General features: G+C 36.0%; 1 protein-coding gene across 1 annotated transcript; it reads right to left on the reverse strand.

Annotated features, from left to right (window-relative positions):
- Positions 1-337: 337 nt before the first annotated feature.
- Positions 338-13,385, reverse strand: abcg2d (ATP binding cassette subfamily G member 2 (JR blood group)). Its single transcript, XM_067442625.1, has 15 exons — positions 13,174-13,385; positions 11,352-11,411; positions 10,594-10,708; positions 10,288-10,440; positions 8,979-9,136; positions 8,157-8,308; positions 7,876-7,977; positions 7,397-7,647; positions 6,427-6,509; positions 3,868-3,957; positions 2,861-2,985; positions 2,559-2,713; positions 2,387-2,476; positions 2,211-2,296; positions 338-540 (listed from the first exon to the last, which is right to left on the reverse strand). Exons 1-15 carry the CDS (start codon positions 13,383-13,385, stop codon positions 393-395), a joined length of 1,980 nt encoding a protein of 659 aa, XP_067298726.1. The 3' UTR covers positions 338-392.
- Positions 13,386-15,610: the final 2,225 nt, after the last annotated feature.

A 15,610-nucleotide genomic window follows, 5' to 3' on the forward strand; every position in this document is an offset into this window, starting at 1 on the left:
TCTTCTTGTTATATTTTTTATAATGAATTGATTGAGGAACTCAAGGTATGCATGTAAGGGTTAAGCGGCAGATGACTAAACTGAAGTGCATTCTTATAATAAACAGAATGATATCATGTATTGGTGTGGACACTTATAAAGTTATCATTATTTGTGTGAACACCAAAAAAAAAAAGTAATAAAGAAAGAAACTGCATAATTGTTCATTGTAAGACCAGTCATGTGTATTTGGGAAGTAAATAGGGCCGGTTTTGGAATGAAATCAGCAGTGAAAGAGAAAGCACGCCTTTCACATCTACGATACTGTAAGATAAAATGATATTATATGATAGCTGAACTGTGTGTGCTAATCTGTGATTCATGAAGCTAAAATTCAACACAAATCAGAACATTTATGAGAACTTATGAATGAATCTGAGCTTGATATAAGCGATGATGAGAAAGATCAGAGTCATGACTGTAAGCGCTACGTGGTTCTGCCATAGACCCCAGGAGGAGTAATCGATTCCTTGGAATGTCAGATGCTGTTCTCCTGTGCACCTGTAACATAATATTTACCAAATATGAAGTATGACATTTAAAAAAAAATCAGATACACATATACTCAGCATCATGCTCACCAAGGCTGCATTTATTTGACCAAAAATACAGTATTTTGAAATATATAATTTCAAACAGTATTCTATTATAATATATTTCAGGATGTAATTTATTCCTGTGATCAAAGCTGAATATTCAGCATCATTACTCCAGTCTTCAGCGGCACATGACCCTTCAGAAATCATTCTGATAAATTAGTGTCTAATTTGATGAGACATACCTGCTGTTTAGCATTTAGCAACATTGTTTTATATAAGAACTTATAAAGTATATATATACACTCACCTTAAGGATTATAAGAAACACCTGTTACATTTTTCATTAATGCAATTATCTAATCAACCAATCACATGGCAGTTGCTTCAATGCATTTAGGGGTGTGGTCCTGGTCAAGACAATCTCCTGAACTCCAAACTCAATGTCAGAATGGGAAAGAAAGGTGATTTAAGCATTTTTGAGCATGGCATGGTTGTTGGTGCCCGACGGGCCGGTCTGAGTATTTCATAATCTGCTCAGTTACTGGGATTTTCATGCACAACCATTTCTAGGGTTTACAAAGAATGGTGTGAAAAGGGAAAAACATCCAGTATGCGGCAGTCCTGTGGGCGAAAATTCCTTGTTGATGCTAGAGGTCAGAGGAGAATGGGCCGACTGATTCAAGCTGATAGAAGAGCAACTTTGACTGAAATAACCACTCGTTACAACTGAGGTCTGCAGCAAAGCATTTGTGAAGCCACAACACACACAACCTTGAGGCGGATGGGCTACAACAGCAGAAGACCCCACCGGGCACCACTCATCTCCACTACAAATAGGAAAAAGAGCCTACAATTTGCACAAGCTCACCAAAATTAGACAGTTGAAGACTGGAAAAATGTTGCCTGGTCTGATGAGTCTTGATTTCTGTTGAGACATTCGGATGGTAGAGTCAGAATTTGGCGTAAACAGAATGAGAACATGGATCCATCATGCCTTGTTACCACTGTGCAGGCTGGTGGTGGTGGTGTAATGGTGTGGGGGATGTTTTCTTGGCACACTTTAGGCCTCTTAGTGCCAAATGGGCATCGTTTAAATGCTACATCCTACCTGAGCATTGTTTCTGACCATGTCCATCCCTTTATGACCACCAAGTACCCATCCTCTGATGGCTACTTCCAGCAGGATAATGCACCATGTCACAAAGCTCGAATCATTTCAAATTGGTTTCTTGAACATGAAGATGAGTTGACTGTACTAAAATGGCCCCACAGTCACCAGATCTCAACCCAATAGAGCATCTTTGGGATGTGGTGGAACGGGAGCTTCATACCGTGGATGTGCATCCCACAAATCTCCATCAACTGCAAGATGCTATCCTATCAATATGGGCCAACATTTCTAAAGAATGCTTTCAGCACCTTGTTGAATCAATGCCACGTAGAATTAAGGCAGTTCTGAAGGCAAAAGGCGGTCAAACACAGTATTAGTATGGTGTTCCTAATAATCCTTTAGGTGAGTGTATATATATACACATAAGATAAACTGGCACAACATTCGCTTGGTTTTACAAGTGTAGAATTGTGTATGTGGAGACTAACAGACAACATTTATCAAGATATATTTGTACATACATAAGGATATCTGTGGCAGGGCCGGTCATCACAGCAGAGACATTTCCGCAAAAATTCAGCCCCACAAACTCATTTATCTCCAATGCCTGTTCAAATGATTAGACCAACCATCATACGCATATTAACTCAACTGAAAGTATTTTGATTGCTCAGATGTAGGACGTTAAAGTCGATACCTCAAGTCCATAGCGAGGGATGCTGAGATACTTCAACCAGGACAGCCAGTCCATGACACTCTTCAGGTTAACCAGCAGACCAGAGAAGATCTGGACACACATTAGGTTACATTAAGTAAAAAGAACAGGCCTTCTCTGCAGTTAAAACACCTGTTCTGCAGTATGCACTTACCATCATGAAGATGAAGCTGATGGTCATGAAGATGTTGGCCACTGCCACCACTGATTGGTCAGCTGAGATGGCCATGGCCATGGCCGCGGCCGTACAAGCCACCAGAATCACTGTCAGCATGAAGATGAAGAACGCTGCCGCTGTGGGTTTAAGCCCTGCAAAACAAAGACATTTTGAAATGTTATAACATGATTTGTTGTAATTTGTAGGCTAAACGTAGATACTGTGGGTTATATGTTTACAGAATTCAAGTGAGCAAGCATCTGCTGTCTCTTTAAGGTTTAATCGTGTCCGATGTTTACCGATCATGAAGTAAATAACACAGGTGAAGAGTATGGTAGGGATCGTGCGCTGAGTGATGATGTCTGACAGGATCTTGGACAGGAAGTAGACAGACACTCTGTAGTATCCACTTGTGTATTCATGACTGCAAAAAGAAGAAGACAACACGCTACTTTACAGAGCAGATGAGGCACAGTCTCCAAATATAACACAAAAAGGGACGTTTACACAGAATGGAGCACAGAGACTACAGAAATAATGTGTTTTTATAAAATGATAAATATAGAAACATAAAAATATACTTCAAATAAAATAATCATATATATACAACAGTATTATATAAATATAATATTGTAATAATTGTAATAAATTGTAATAAATACAATTATATTATTTTAATTATAATAAAATACATTACAATTATAATATAAAATAATTCAAAATAAATATAGAAACATGGAATCATGCATGAAATCTTAAAGAATATACTTCAAATATAAAAATGTTATTATATACATTTCGTGTATATATTATATATTATATAATATGATATTTTATATACATTTATTATATTATTTTAATAATTCTAAAGTTAATAAATGAATAGAAAAATTTAATTATGTATGAAATTCAAATATACATTTTTAATTATAATTTTTAATTATATATATTTTTTATTATTTTAATAATTCTAAAGTAAATAAATTACAATTATAATATACAGTAGTTAATAATAAATCTAGAAACACGAAATGTATGAAATCTTAAAAATATACTTAAAATATGAATTTTTAATTATGTTTTTAAATTATATTATTTTAATAATCATAAAGTAAATGAATTACAATACTAATATAAAATTATTATTAATAAATACAGAAACATGAAATTGTGTTAGATCTTAAAATATACTTATAATACTTATAATTATACTTTTATTATATATTTAGAATGTTTTAAATGATATTATTTAAATAATAAAATCAACTATAATATAAAATAAACAAACGTGAGATGAAGTACATACATAAACAGTTTGCGCTCCGCGATGAAGAGCTCGGCAGCGGAGAGTGTGCTGAAACACTGATTCGTTGTGATGAAGAACAAAACACCAAACCTGGAAAGAAAATTCTGACATTTGCTTGGAACTAATATAAACAAAATAAAGTGAGCACATGTCTCATACTCAGTGGATCTACATGCCTTAAAAAATATGGCAATATCAGATCGGCAATGTCACGTGATTTCAGCAGTTTGTACGCGATCTGAATCATGAATCGGTACGCTGATTCATAACTGTTCGAAACTTTGTTTTGAAATCCGCCCATCACTATATAAGTCGTTATTTATTTATTTTTGCGCACAAAATCTATTCTCGTGGCTTCATAAAATGATTGTAGAGCCACTGTAGTGAGATGGGCTTTGTATCGACGTCTTTAGTGCCTTTATGGGTCTTGAGAGAGGAAATGACATTGGTGTCAATGAAGGCCTTTCTGAGCCATCGGATTTCAACAAAAATATCTTCATTTATATTCTGAAGATGAACTGAGGTCTGACGGGTGTCCGACGACATTAGGGTGAGTAATTATTGACAGAATTTTTGGGTGAACTAACCCTTTAATATACATGTACATATACACACATACAGTATATATATACTCTATATATATACTATGTGTGTGTGTGTGTGTGTGTGTGCCTGTTTATGTGGTTTATGAGGACACAAATTTGTATAACTACACTGGTATTACACTGGTATGGTGGTTTATGAGGACATTTCAAATGTCCTCATGTTTCAAATAGCTTTAAAAACATACTAAATTATGTTTTTTTTTGAGCAAGTAAAAATGCAGAATGTTTTCTGTGATTGGTAGGTTTAGGGGCAGGGGCAGTGTAAGGGGGATAGAAAATACGGTTTGTACAGTATAAAAACCATTACGCCTATGGAGAGTCCCTGTAAACCACATAGACCAACGTGTGTGTGTGTGTGTGTGTGTGTGTGTGTGTGTGTGTGTGTGTGTGTGTGTGTGTGTGTGTGTGTGTGTGTGTGTGTGTGTGTGTGTGTGTGTGTGTGTGTGTGTGTGTGTGTGTATATATATATTATAAACACACACACACACACACACACACACACACACACACACACACACACACACACACACACACACACACACACACACACACACACACACACACACACACACACACACACACACACACACACAAATATATATTTACAAGCTTTTATGTAAGATCAATTTGACTGTACTAATTTACTCATAGTCATAACTGCTGATTAATTTTCACAAAAAAAAGATTGTCATTCGGAATGATTGGTTTCACGGCTGTTAAATTTACTTAAAAGTAAGTACATTTCACTATATGTTGAATACTTTTGTAGTCAAAGTATTGTACGCAAAATTGCATTCTGAGTAATTTTCTCATTTCACTACATTCTAAAGCATAATATCACGTTTTACTCCAAACACAGGATTTGTGTATTTTGCACAAGAATTCGCCTTATTCACCTGGCGGCCATTTTGAAAACTCTAACGTCGTTGTGGGGTACACAAACCCGGAAGCTGGACTCTGATACAGTACTAATCAGTACCAGCATTCTGTGTCACTCACTTTCTGCCTGCTGTGTGTAACAAAATCATGTAATGCATCACTGATAATATGTTTATGTATATAGTTTTCATTTGTTAATGTTTTTTTTAATGTAATTTCTAATGTTCTGCCCTTTTCTGGTACGTTTTTCCATACTTACAATATACAAGCAGGCCATTTGTATTCCTCCATACCAATAAATGTACATAGTTACCATTTACAAACCTAGACCAGTATGCCTATCAATGTTTTTGAATGACTTATTTCTTTCTGATGTTCTGAGCAGTTGTAAAGTTATGAAAGACATCATCCATGTGTAATAAAATTGTACTTTATTCTTTAGATAAATGGACATTTTATTTTACATATATGAAGATCCAGTAGCTTATACATACACATCTCCCACATGTAAATTAACTATAAACTATAATACTGATCTGCCCACGTTGACACTATATGATAGATTAAAATAAGATGATAACATCACCGTTTTCTCCAGAAAGACTACAGCCGAATCAAATTTAGTTGCAATATTGTCCTGTTTACACCGTGAAGCTGCTTTGGAACAATCGGTATTGTAAAAGCGCTAAATAAAGCTGACTTGACATGTCCCAGTCTTGCTATTGCTTGAGTCTTTCGAACTTCGTCTGTAGTGAAATGCAGAAATTACGACCAGGATCCCTTCTGATTTATTTTTAATTCACTCTCCATGTAATCCCTTATCCTCCGGAAAACTGTAAAAGGTTTGTCCTCTGTAGGATTTTTTCCTGAGTGACGAAGTGCAGTGAAACAGAATGCTGGTACTGATTAGTACTGTATCGGAGTCCAGCTTCCGGGTTTGTGTACCCCACAACAGCGTTAGAGTTTTCAAAATGGCCGCCAGGTGAATAAGGCGAATGGAAGCTTTATGCATAATCCTTCAAGTAAGGCATTAATATAAAGTCACCTAATGCCCCGCAGGAGAAGAGTTACTCACCTGTTTTGTATGCCACTCTGGTCATCTTTGACTCCATAGAAGATGGCACCAACTATGGCAGCCATGAGGGTCGTGACTGCCAACTGTGAAAAATAATGTTCATAATTCAAGTAGAGTACTCTAAAACTGGCATAAATTAATTCAAATATGAATGACAAATAAACATGCTTTCATTAAGATATTATTTTATAATTATATACTGGAGAAATAGGTAAACAAAAGAATTATAGGAAATAGCTAGCGGCAAATCAAATGGACCACAAATTCAACTTAATGGCTTTTGAATTAACGCACCTAGCAACCACCAAAAACATCCTAGCAACCATTTAGCAACAACCCCCCAGAATATAGCAAACGCAAGGCAACGTGCTAAACACCGCTCAGAACATCTTTTGAGCATGATTTACTCAATAAAGGTAATCGGCAGAAAGAGCGAGAGCGAGCGAGTTTGACAATAATCTTTTGATAGCTTATGAGTGTCTGCAGTGTGAAGGTCGTTCCCAAGGTAAGGGCTAAAAGAAAATACAGCAGAGCTGGTAAAGAGGCGCCAGCACTGAACTTAACTCCAGTCAGGTGATGGTCTGGAAGACACTATTCTGCTATACTTGTGAAACACTGATCCACACTGCGTGGCCAGATGATATCACTTCAGATCTACGAGGAGGGCGAGACCAGGGTCACAACAGTCACCAAATCCGCTAAGCTCTGACCTCGAGAAATCAGCCAAAAGCCTCTGGGGGCAACCAGCTGTTAATAATGCCTAAATCGAGGGCTCGTCTAATGGCATTTGGTGGTTAATGAGCATAAAGTCTCTATTGAGGAAAACCTGAATCTAAACTGTCAGGGCAACAAATCTCTGTTTAGTGTAATCAAACCTTACAAACTATATATATATATAGCTGACATATCAGATCATAGACAGACAGTCAGATAGATGTACATCTGAAAATCCATGAGATCACTGTGGTACCTGCGCTACTGAAGTCTGTGGGTTCAGCATTAGATTCCAGAAGGTTCTCCATAACACCCAGTGGAGCTGGTGGAAGAAAGAGCTGCTGTAGGTGATGGTGTGACATTTGGTTCTGACATTGTTGTCTTTGGCCCGGACGATGCTTTCCAGCTCGGCCTTGATGACCCGTGCATAACTACAGTTTCTGTACTTGTCCACCAGCTGATCCTCAACACTCTGCTGGCTGAAGGCAGCCACTTCAATCTCAAAATCTGTCAATGATATCACACATAATGTAAGTTGATTTAAGTTGTCACAAATGCAGCACTAATACAAAACTTCTCTTGAATTATTTATAGACATGGTTATTAACTTGAAAGAAATAAAAACCTCGTATTGGCATTTCTGACACATTTCACATTATACAACTGATGAGGAAATCACTCAACAAGCGAATCTGACTCCTGCAACTCCATTTAAAAAGAAGTATAACCAAGTACCTCCATTATTCTGAATCTTTGTCACATTGACAGCTGCGGAGCTGCCATTAATGATGTCCAGGAAGAAATCAGCTGGGTTATTATGAGCTTCACACGCATATCCTAAGATATTGTAAAAACAAACACCATTAAGTTTCATTCTTTAAGAAAGCGTTAGTATTTAAAGTATTGTGCTCCTGCAGAATATTCACATCCTAGAAGTTCAGTTCGGCTCTCTCAACTCTAGTTTTGAAAGCATATTTAAAAACTTTTTAGGTTTTCGAATCAGTAAATTATGATACCAATGTTGGAAAAGTAGTCTAGAGCATCTTGAGCGGGTCCGTGATAGACTTGTTTGCCACTGGCCAGCAGGGTGAGGCTGTCGAAGAGCCGGTAGATGGAGTACCGCGGCTGATGAATGGACATGATGATGGTGCGTCCTTGACCGGCCATCCTGAAAAAAACCCCCACAAATAATGTTGAGACAGTAAAACAACATCACTGAGATTATATCGGCACTACTGCTCAAAAATTTGGGGTCAGTAAGATTTTTTTTCTAAAGAAATTGATAGTTTTATTCAGCAAAGACACATTAAATTGATCAAAGGTGACGGTGCCAACTTAAATAAGATTTATATTTAAAAAATATATATATAGTTCATTTGAACTTCCTATCCATCAAAGAAATCACTGAATAAATGTTACATGGTTTCCACAAAAATATGAAGTAGCACAACTGATATTAATCAGAAATGTTTCTTGAGCATTAAATCAGCATTTGAGAATGATTTCTGAAGGATCATGTGACACTGAATGATGCTGAAAATTCAGCCTTGATCACAGGAATAAATACAATTTTAAAAAGCTATTTAAAATTGTAAAAATATTTTTATTTTTTTATTTTTACAGTATTTTTCATCAAATGAGTGTAGATTTAGTGAACATAAGAGACTTCTTTCCAAAACATTACAAAATCTAACTGACCCGAAACTTTTGAAAGGTAGTTTGTGTGATAACTTGCATTTCTCAAAAATGGGCACTGAAAGCACATATACTTTTCATTCCCTTCTGATTTAAGTAAAGTCTATGAGATGACAATGGATGGATGTTTTGAATATACTGGCCTCTTCAGCAGCAGAAGCACAGAATGAGCTGTACTAGCATCCAAACCGGTGGTGGGCTCGTCCAGAAAGAGCACAGAGGGGTCTATGATCAGCTCCATCCCAATGCTGGTCCTCTTCCTCTCCCCACCTGAGATACCGCGGATGAGCTGCGTGCCCACCTATAAAGACATACGTGCACAGAAATGGTCTATATCTTTTGTAGAGACAAATACAAATGGAATATTAATTCAATAATTACTTTAAAAAAATATGTTGTAACACTTCAGGATTTAAAGGTGACTTATTAGGCTTTTTCTAATTGCAGTACTCCATTGCAGTCTTGTGTTTTCTTCCGGGAACGAACATGCCACAATATTCCTCATTTAAATAATTCACGCCCAAGGCCGTGTTAATTTTTACCCATAACTTCATTTAGACCCAGATCCCTGCGGTCAACACACGAGTACCACCCTAAAATCCCTAGCTCCTGGAGAAAGAAACTAAACAGAACATTACTGACAATGTTAAATATGTGAAGCATAATGTGTTTTTGTTGTCTGAATATCACCAGACCAAACTCAATCTTTTAAGATTGAAAGTTGATCTGGGGATTCTGCTCTGTATTTTCTACTGCACAAGAGGCGTGATCAATGGGCGTAGTTCAAATGACTCTGTACGCAACTGGATAATCTTTCAACCAATCAGACCACAAGAGGCGTGATCAGCAGGTGTAGTTTAAATGACTTTGTACGCAACTGGATAGTCTTTCAACCAATCAGACCACAAGAGGCGTGATCAACGGGCCAGCCAATAGCGTGTCAAGTGGAGAAGCCGGTTAGTCATAGGTCCCCACAAATTTTAAACAGAAGCAGGAAAGAAATATGTACAGGTTTCCAGCCTGAGCTCCAGGGCGAAATCAAGTCACAGGCAGATCGGGCTGAGTTTACCCAGTCTAGTGTTTTTGAACATTAAAGCATGAAAACCTATTCTAGTAGAGCCCAAAAACAAAATGAATACTTTGTAAAAGGCCATAATACGTCCTCTTTAAAATAAATCTGCAAGTAAAAAGATGATTAGAAATAAAGACCAGACACGTGACCTGAAATATACACATTACATTATTAATTTATATAAGTTTAAACCTAAAATATTTATGTTGGATAATAAAAAATGTGTCAAAACTTGTTATATGTACACTACCTAATTTTGGTTAATGTTTATCTATGAAGGAAGTAACAGCTTTCTGGAATTCTTTGTTTTTTTTATCTACTTAAATAAATGAGTAAACTTTACAAATCTAATTTAGCCTGGACAAGAAATGCCATTTCACCTTTGCATCTGCGACTTTGTTGAGGCCCAGCTCTGAGATGAGATGGTTGACTCTTGCCTCCTTCTCCCTTGGGCTGACTTGGGAGGACAAACGCAGCGCAGCCGAGAAACGGAGGTTCTCTCTCACCGTTAGAGTGCCCATCACAATGTCATCCTTAACATGCACACAAACATTGTGTATAATATATTGCTAGGAAATTCAATGCTGAAGCCAAAAATACCGTCCTACACCTAAGCATTTAAGCATAAAGACCTTTAAGATGGCATTTTCATCTCATATAGTGCTCATATCATGCATGCATTGTACCTGGACAACATAACCAGAAAGACATTTGAAATTAGGCGGCTGTAGGGCTCCATTGATAAGCACTTCTCCCGAAAGACCAGCAGGATCCTTCCTGGCTGCAAGTACATCCAAAAACCTGAGAGATAGAAAATATGTTGCATTAAAGGGATACTTCACTGCCTTTTCATATTAAACTATGTTATTCCCTTAACTTAAACGAGTTGATACATTCTCATTTCTGTCAATAGGGAGGTGTGAGGAAAGATGTTTCGGCCCGGGACTTTTTACTGCGCCGAGCCGAAGTACTCTCAGAAGTGCTATTCCGCCATACATTATAGTTCTCCTTTTTAATCCGATTAGAGAAGTACCACGTTTTATTTTGTCACCATACTTGATCGTTCAACTATTCGTGTAACTGTATTTAAATAGGGAAAAGATGGAGGTGTTTGGTACTTCTAACTTGATCTCTGTTTGGTACCATAGTGAATGAACTGGGCTTAGTGGGCTAAGCTAAATGCTATCAGATCATCACCGCTTGTCAAAGAGATTAAGTGCACGCACTGAGACGAGAGAGGTATGTATCAACTCGTTTTAGTTAAGGGAATAACATAGTTTAATATGAAAAACCAGTGAAGTAACCCTTTAACATTTATCTGATTCTGCATTACCGGAGGAAACTGTCAGGAAAGATAGTTAAACAAAAGTAATTTCCCCTTCAGTCCGGAATCCACTTTGGCACTGATATCTCGAGATGTTGAATTTGTTAAATATGTACTCACGAAGATTTGCCACTTCCCGTAGGACCCAAAATAGCATTTAAACCAGGTCTCATGATCCCACTGAAAAGGGAGATAAAAATGAGATTATGTTCATGTCACTTGCTATGGAATTCATCATGCCTGGTGGAAAAAATGAGACGCACTTATTGCACAGATGTTGCTGTGCTAGTCTAACTCTTAACGCCATGGCCAAATGCTGCTCATCTAAGCAATTAATCGAATTGTCATTACAAAAGATCTGAAATGGTTATCAAACTATAATACGGTTAAAACTAGGTCATCTAGATGATGCAGAGACCCGCAGTTCAACTGGGTCTTTATTAGGTCAAAATCACACTTGACTGCATTTAACCCTGGTGGATTTGCAAACCAAGAGATCAAGAGATTAGGCTCACAAACCCATTCATAATATCATATAATTGACACTAACACTATAGAGAGAATGTCCAAAGAAACTAAGCGCTTGGTTCTGGGAAATGTTAAGTTCACTTAGTGCCTTCTGGTTTTCTGCTAGCCATTGTTCTGTTGAACACGTAATGCAGCCCGTGTAAAGGTAAAAGGGTTTTATACAGCCTCGTGCCATACAGGAGAATATACTGAAGCCAGAGATACAGTTCCTGTGATGTCGCAAAATAACTTTTGTTAAGATTTATATGATGCCACTGAACAAACTGTTTGGAAAGATTTGATTTCTTATGGTTATAAACTATGGCTGCTAAAAAATAGTCACAATACGTCTAATGATTTCTGACCAGTGTTTTAAACGCAGATACTACTGTTACCAATACCTTAAGTTATCTTTGACAGCAATACATTCTGAAATACATTTTGAAAAATGTATTTGTCTCTTAATTTCTCCACAGATACACCCTAGCAGCACTTCAGATTAAAAACTCCGGCCATAGCAGTTTAAAATTCCAGTGTTATCATAGAATATGTTTAAGTTATTATGATGTCATAGAAGAACCTTTTAAAGAATATGTTTAAGTTATTATGATGTCATAGAAGAACCTTTTAAAGAATATGTTTAAGTTATTATGATGTCATAGAAGAACCTTTTAAAGAATATGTTTAAGTTATTATGATGTCATAGAAGAACCTTTTAAAATTCTATATATATATATTTTTTTATTCCTATATTTTCATAGATGTTTAAGTTCTTATGATGTCATAGGAGAACCTTTTAAAATTCCTTTATTAATAATAATAATAATACATTTTATGTAATGCACTTTATACTATATAAGCAAAATCTCAAAGTGCTACAGAATTAAAACAATCAACAACAATAAATAAATAAGTACATAAAATAAAATAAATAAAACAGAAAAATTGTTATTTAATTTTGATTATTTATTTATTTTTAATTCCTATATTATCATAGAAGATATTTAAGTTCTTGTGATGTCATATAAGAACCTTTAAAAATTTGATATTATATATATATATATATATATATATATATATATATATATATATATATATATATATATATATATATATATATATATATATATATATATATATATATATATATATATATATATATATATATATATATATATATATATATATATATATATAAAATAATTCCTATATTGTCATGGAAGATGTTTCTTAGTTCTTATGATTTCATAGGAGAACCTTTAACATGTCCTATGATGCAATAACAAGGATTAATATTTCTTCAATAGAATCAATATGATGATCTGAAAAGCTTATAGGACCATCATTATATTGGAAGCATAACTGGAAAAAGATGTTGCCAAAACCCGACGGAGAATGATCTTTAATCAGATTAAAGAGACTAAAGGAGACTCACTTGAGGTCTAGCAGAATCTCTTTCTGGACTGTTGTTCTGTTACAGATGGGTCCGCTCTTCTGATCGACTCGATAACGGACGCTGTGGAAGCTGACAGTGGCTCCATGTTGCTTTATTATGGGCTCCACGGAGATGACCTTTGACAAAGACATCCCATTCCTGCCCGTCTCTTCAGTGATTTGATCATGCTCAAAGACAGCATTGTCAGTCATCTTCTGACAGGTTTTCTCCCTAAAAAGACAAACACAACATGAAAAAGAAAAGAAGAGAAGAAGTACTTAGCTTGTATCAGGACTTATACCTCTGAAATTCGTAAAAAAGAGTTTATGCGTCACTATTATGTTGTGTTCAGAATAATAATGCTTAAATGTTCAATAGGTTTTTGTACCATAGATGTTAAGGTAAACAGAATCTTTCAGAAATAAAACTATACTTTTAGAAGGTGTAGCTTTCATTTTTTTATATTCCAATGTAACGTATGAAATTTATATGGCTATATCATTTACATGAATATGTGATTTTTTTTCTACATCTCGTCTTTTTATTAAATTAGTCCTTATTTTAAAACATACAAATCTGATTAATACAAAGTTGCTGTAACACTTCATCTGCAAGTTTTTCACTTATCAGTAACAGATTATAGAGAGAACAGAATATTAGCACAAGCAAGTTATGGTGTTGCATAAACACACCCCTCAATCTACAGTATTATATATATATATAATATAACATTAGGGAAAGATGCTTACCCTCCTCACGCTGCTGCAGTGACCGCTGGATGTCTGCAAGGGTTTAAGCTCTTCCCAGGAGTATCAGATGGGAAATATTCAAATCTGACTTGAGGCGATGAAGCAGAGACCTTTTATAGATGGAGCGGAGGGTGGGATTCGGCCACAGGCATGGTCAGGGTCTAAACCTTCACTGAACATTTCCTTGAATTACATTTACTGGGACACAGGGATATAACATGTTAAATCATTCAAGTTGCAGCAGAACATTCATTAAAACGTAACAGTGCCCTAGAATGATTTGAAACAATATGTTAAATTGTTCTCTGAAATCTACATAGAGGCTATGTGGCTTATTTAAGGGCAAAATTTGTCCAGATACAGTTCTACAGGTTCATTTACAACCCTATAAATTGTCCCTAGGATGTAATGCTCTGTTTTTGCCTTATTTGGAAGAGTCATGATTATTAATGTTGAGCTCTGTTCTGATTGGCTTATTTCAGCAGTTCACAGCAGTTCAGTGAAGCGGCTCGTGAGTCCTGACCGCCCTGACAGAACACAGACCGACTGAATGACACTTTAAGCAGGACATCTCAAATGGAGATTGATAAAATGCAGCTTACTTGTTTATTTGGTGTTTTCAGATCATCCCTGCGCGGGAGAGAGCTCGCGTTTGTGCGGTTGCCAGATTTCAGTAATTAAATCCCCCAAAAAGAGCTTTTCTGCAAAAAGAAACCTGTATACTATCCGGTTTTTACCTAAACATGGCAATGCCAATCTGGCAACCATATGCACGCAAGCTCTCTCCCGCGCGCGGATGATCTGAAAACACCAGTAAACAAGTAAGCTGCATTTTATCAATCTCCATTTGAGATGCTCTGCTTAAAGTGTCATTCAGCCTACATTTTAGACATGTCTTTTTTCATCAGCGATATTGCAGTTTATTTAACATTAGTCACAATGTAGGCTACGCAGTGACTGTGATGTACTCTTAATACAAGCATTCAAAAACATCATAGGCCTACTTCAGTTCTCTAAAATATAAATATATATATAACTTATATTTTTACTAAATGAATAGCTTTGTCAAATGAGTCGTTTTAACTTATATGGTGGAAAGGTGACGGTTGTTAGAAGGATCGAGTGAACGATCTGTAAGCAAAGTATCTACGGTTGTTTTTTTTAATACAAAATAATATGACCCTTTGTCATTAGACACACTATTTAGTTTTGTATGGTACTTGGAGTATCCTGTTTGAAATGTTGGGGGCGTGCATATAAATCATCCCCAATGATTGTGTCATGGTTGGGTTTATGTTGAGAAGCACTTATTTTTCTGTGGTGTTTTTGATTCACGAGATTTACATATAAAGGAGGAGACAATGATGTTTGAGACTCACAGTATGTGATGTCCATGTACTGAACTCTTGTTATTTCACTATGGCGAGGTTAATTAAATTTTTCATTCTAGGACACCTTTAAGTTAATGGGCCTACTAAAATATACACTTTTAGTATTAAGTAGAAGTAACAAGAATCAAACAAGAATCAAAAATATAGCTACAAGAAGAAATTATCAGGGCCAGGCACAACAGAATCAAACCAGGAAGCTAGCTGCAAACCAAGCATAAAGGCATCGAGACAATTTTAAGCGAAAAAGGTTGAAAATCCATAAATATATCAAGTTGTAATGAGATATAATGGCTTTTA

The sequence above is a fragment of the Pseudorasbora parva genome, chromosome 4 (assembly GCF_024679245.1).
Source record: "Pseudorasbora parva isolate DD20220531a chromosome 4, ASM2467924v1, whole genome shotgun sequence".
In the NCBI taxonomy this organism is placed as follows: Eukaryota; Metazoa; Chordata; class Actinopteri; order Cypriniformes; family Gobionidae; genus Pseudorasbora; species Pseudorasbora parva.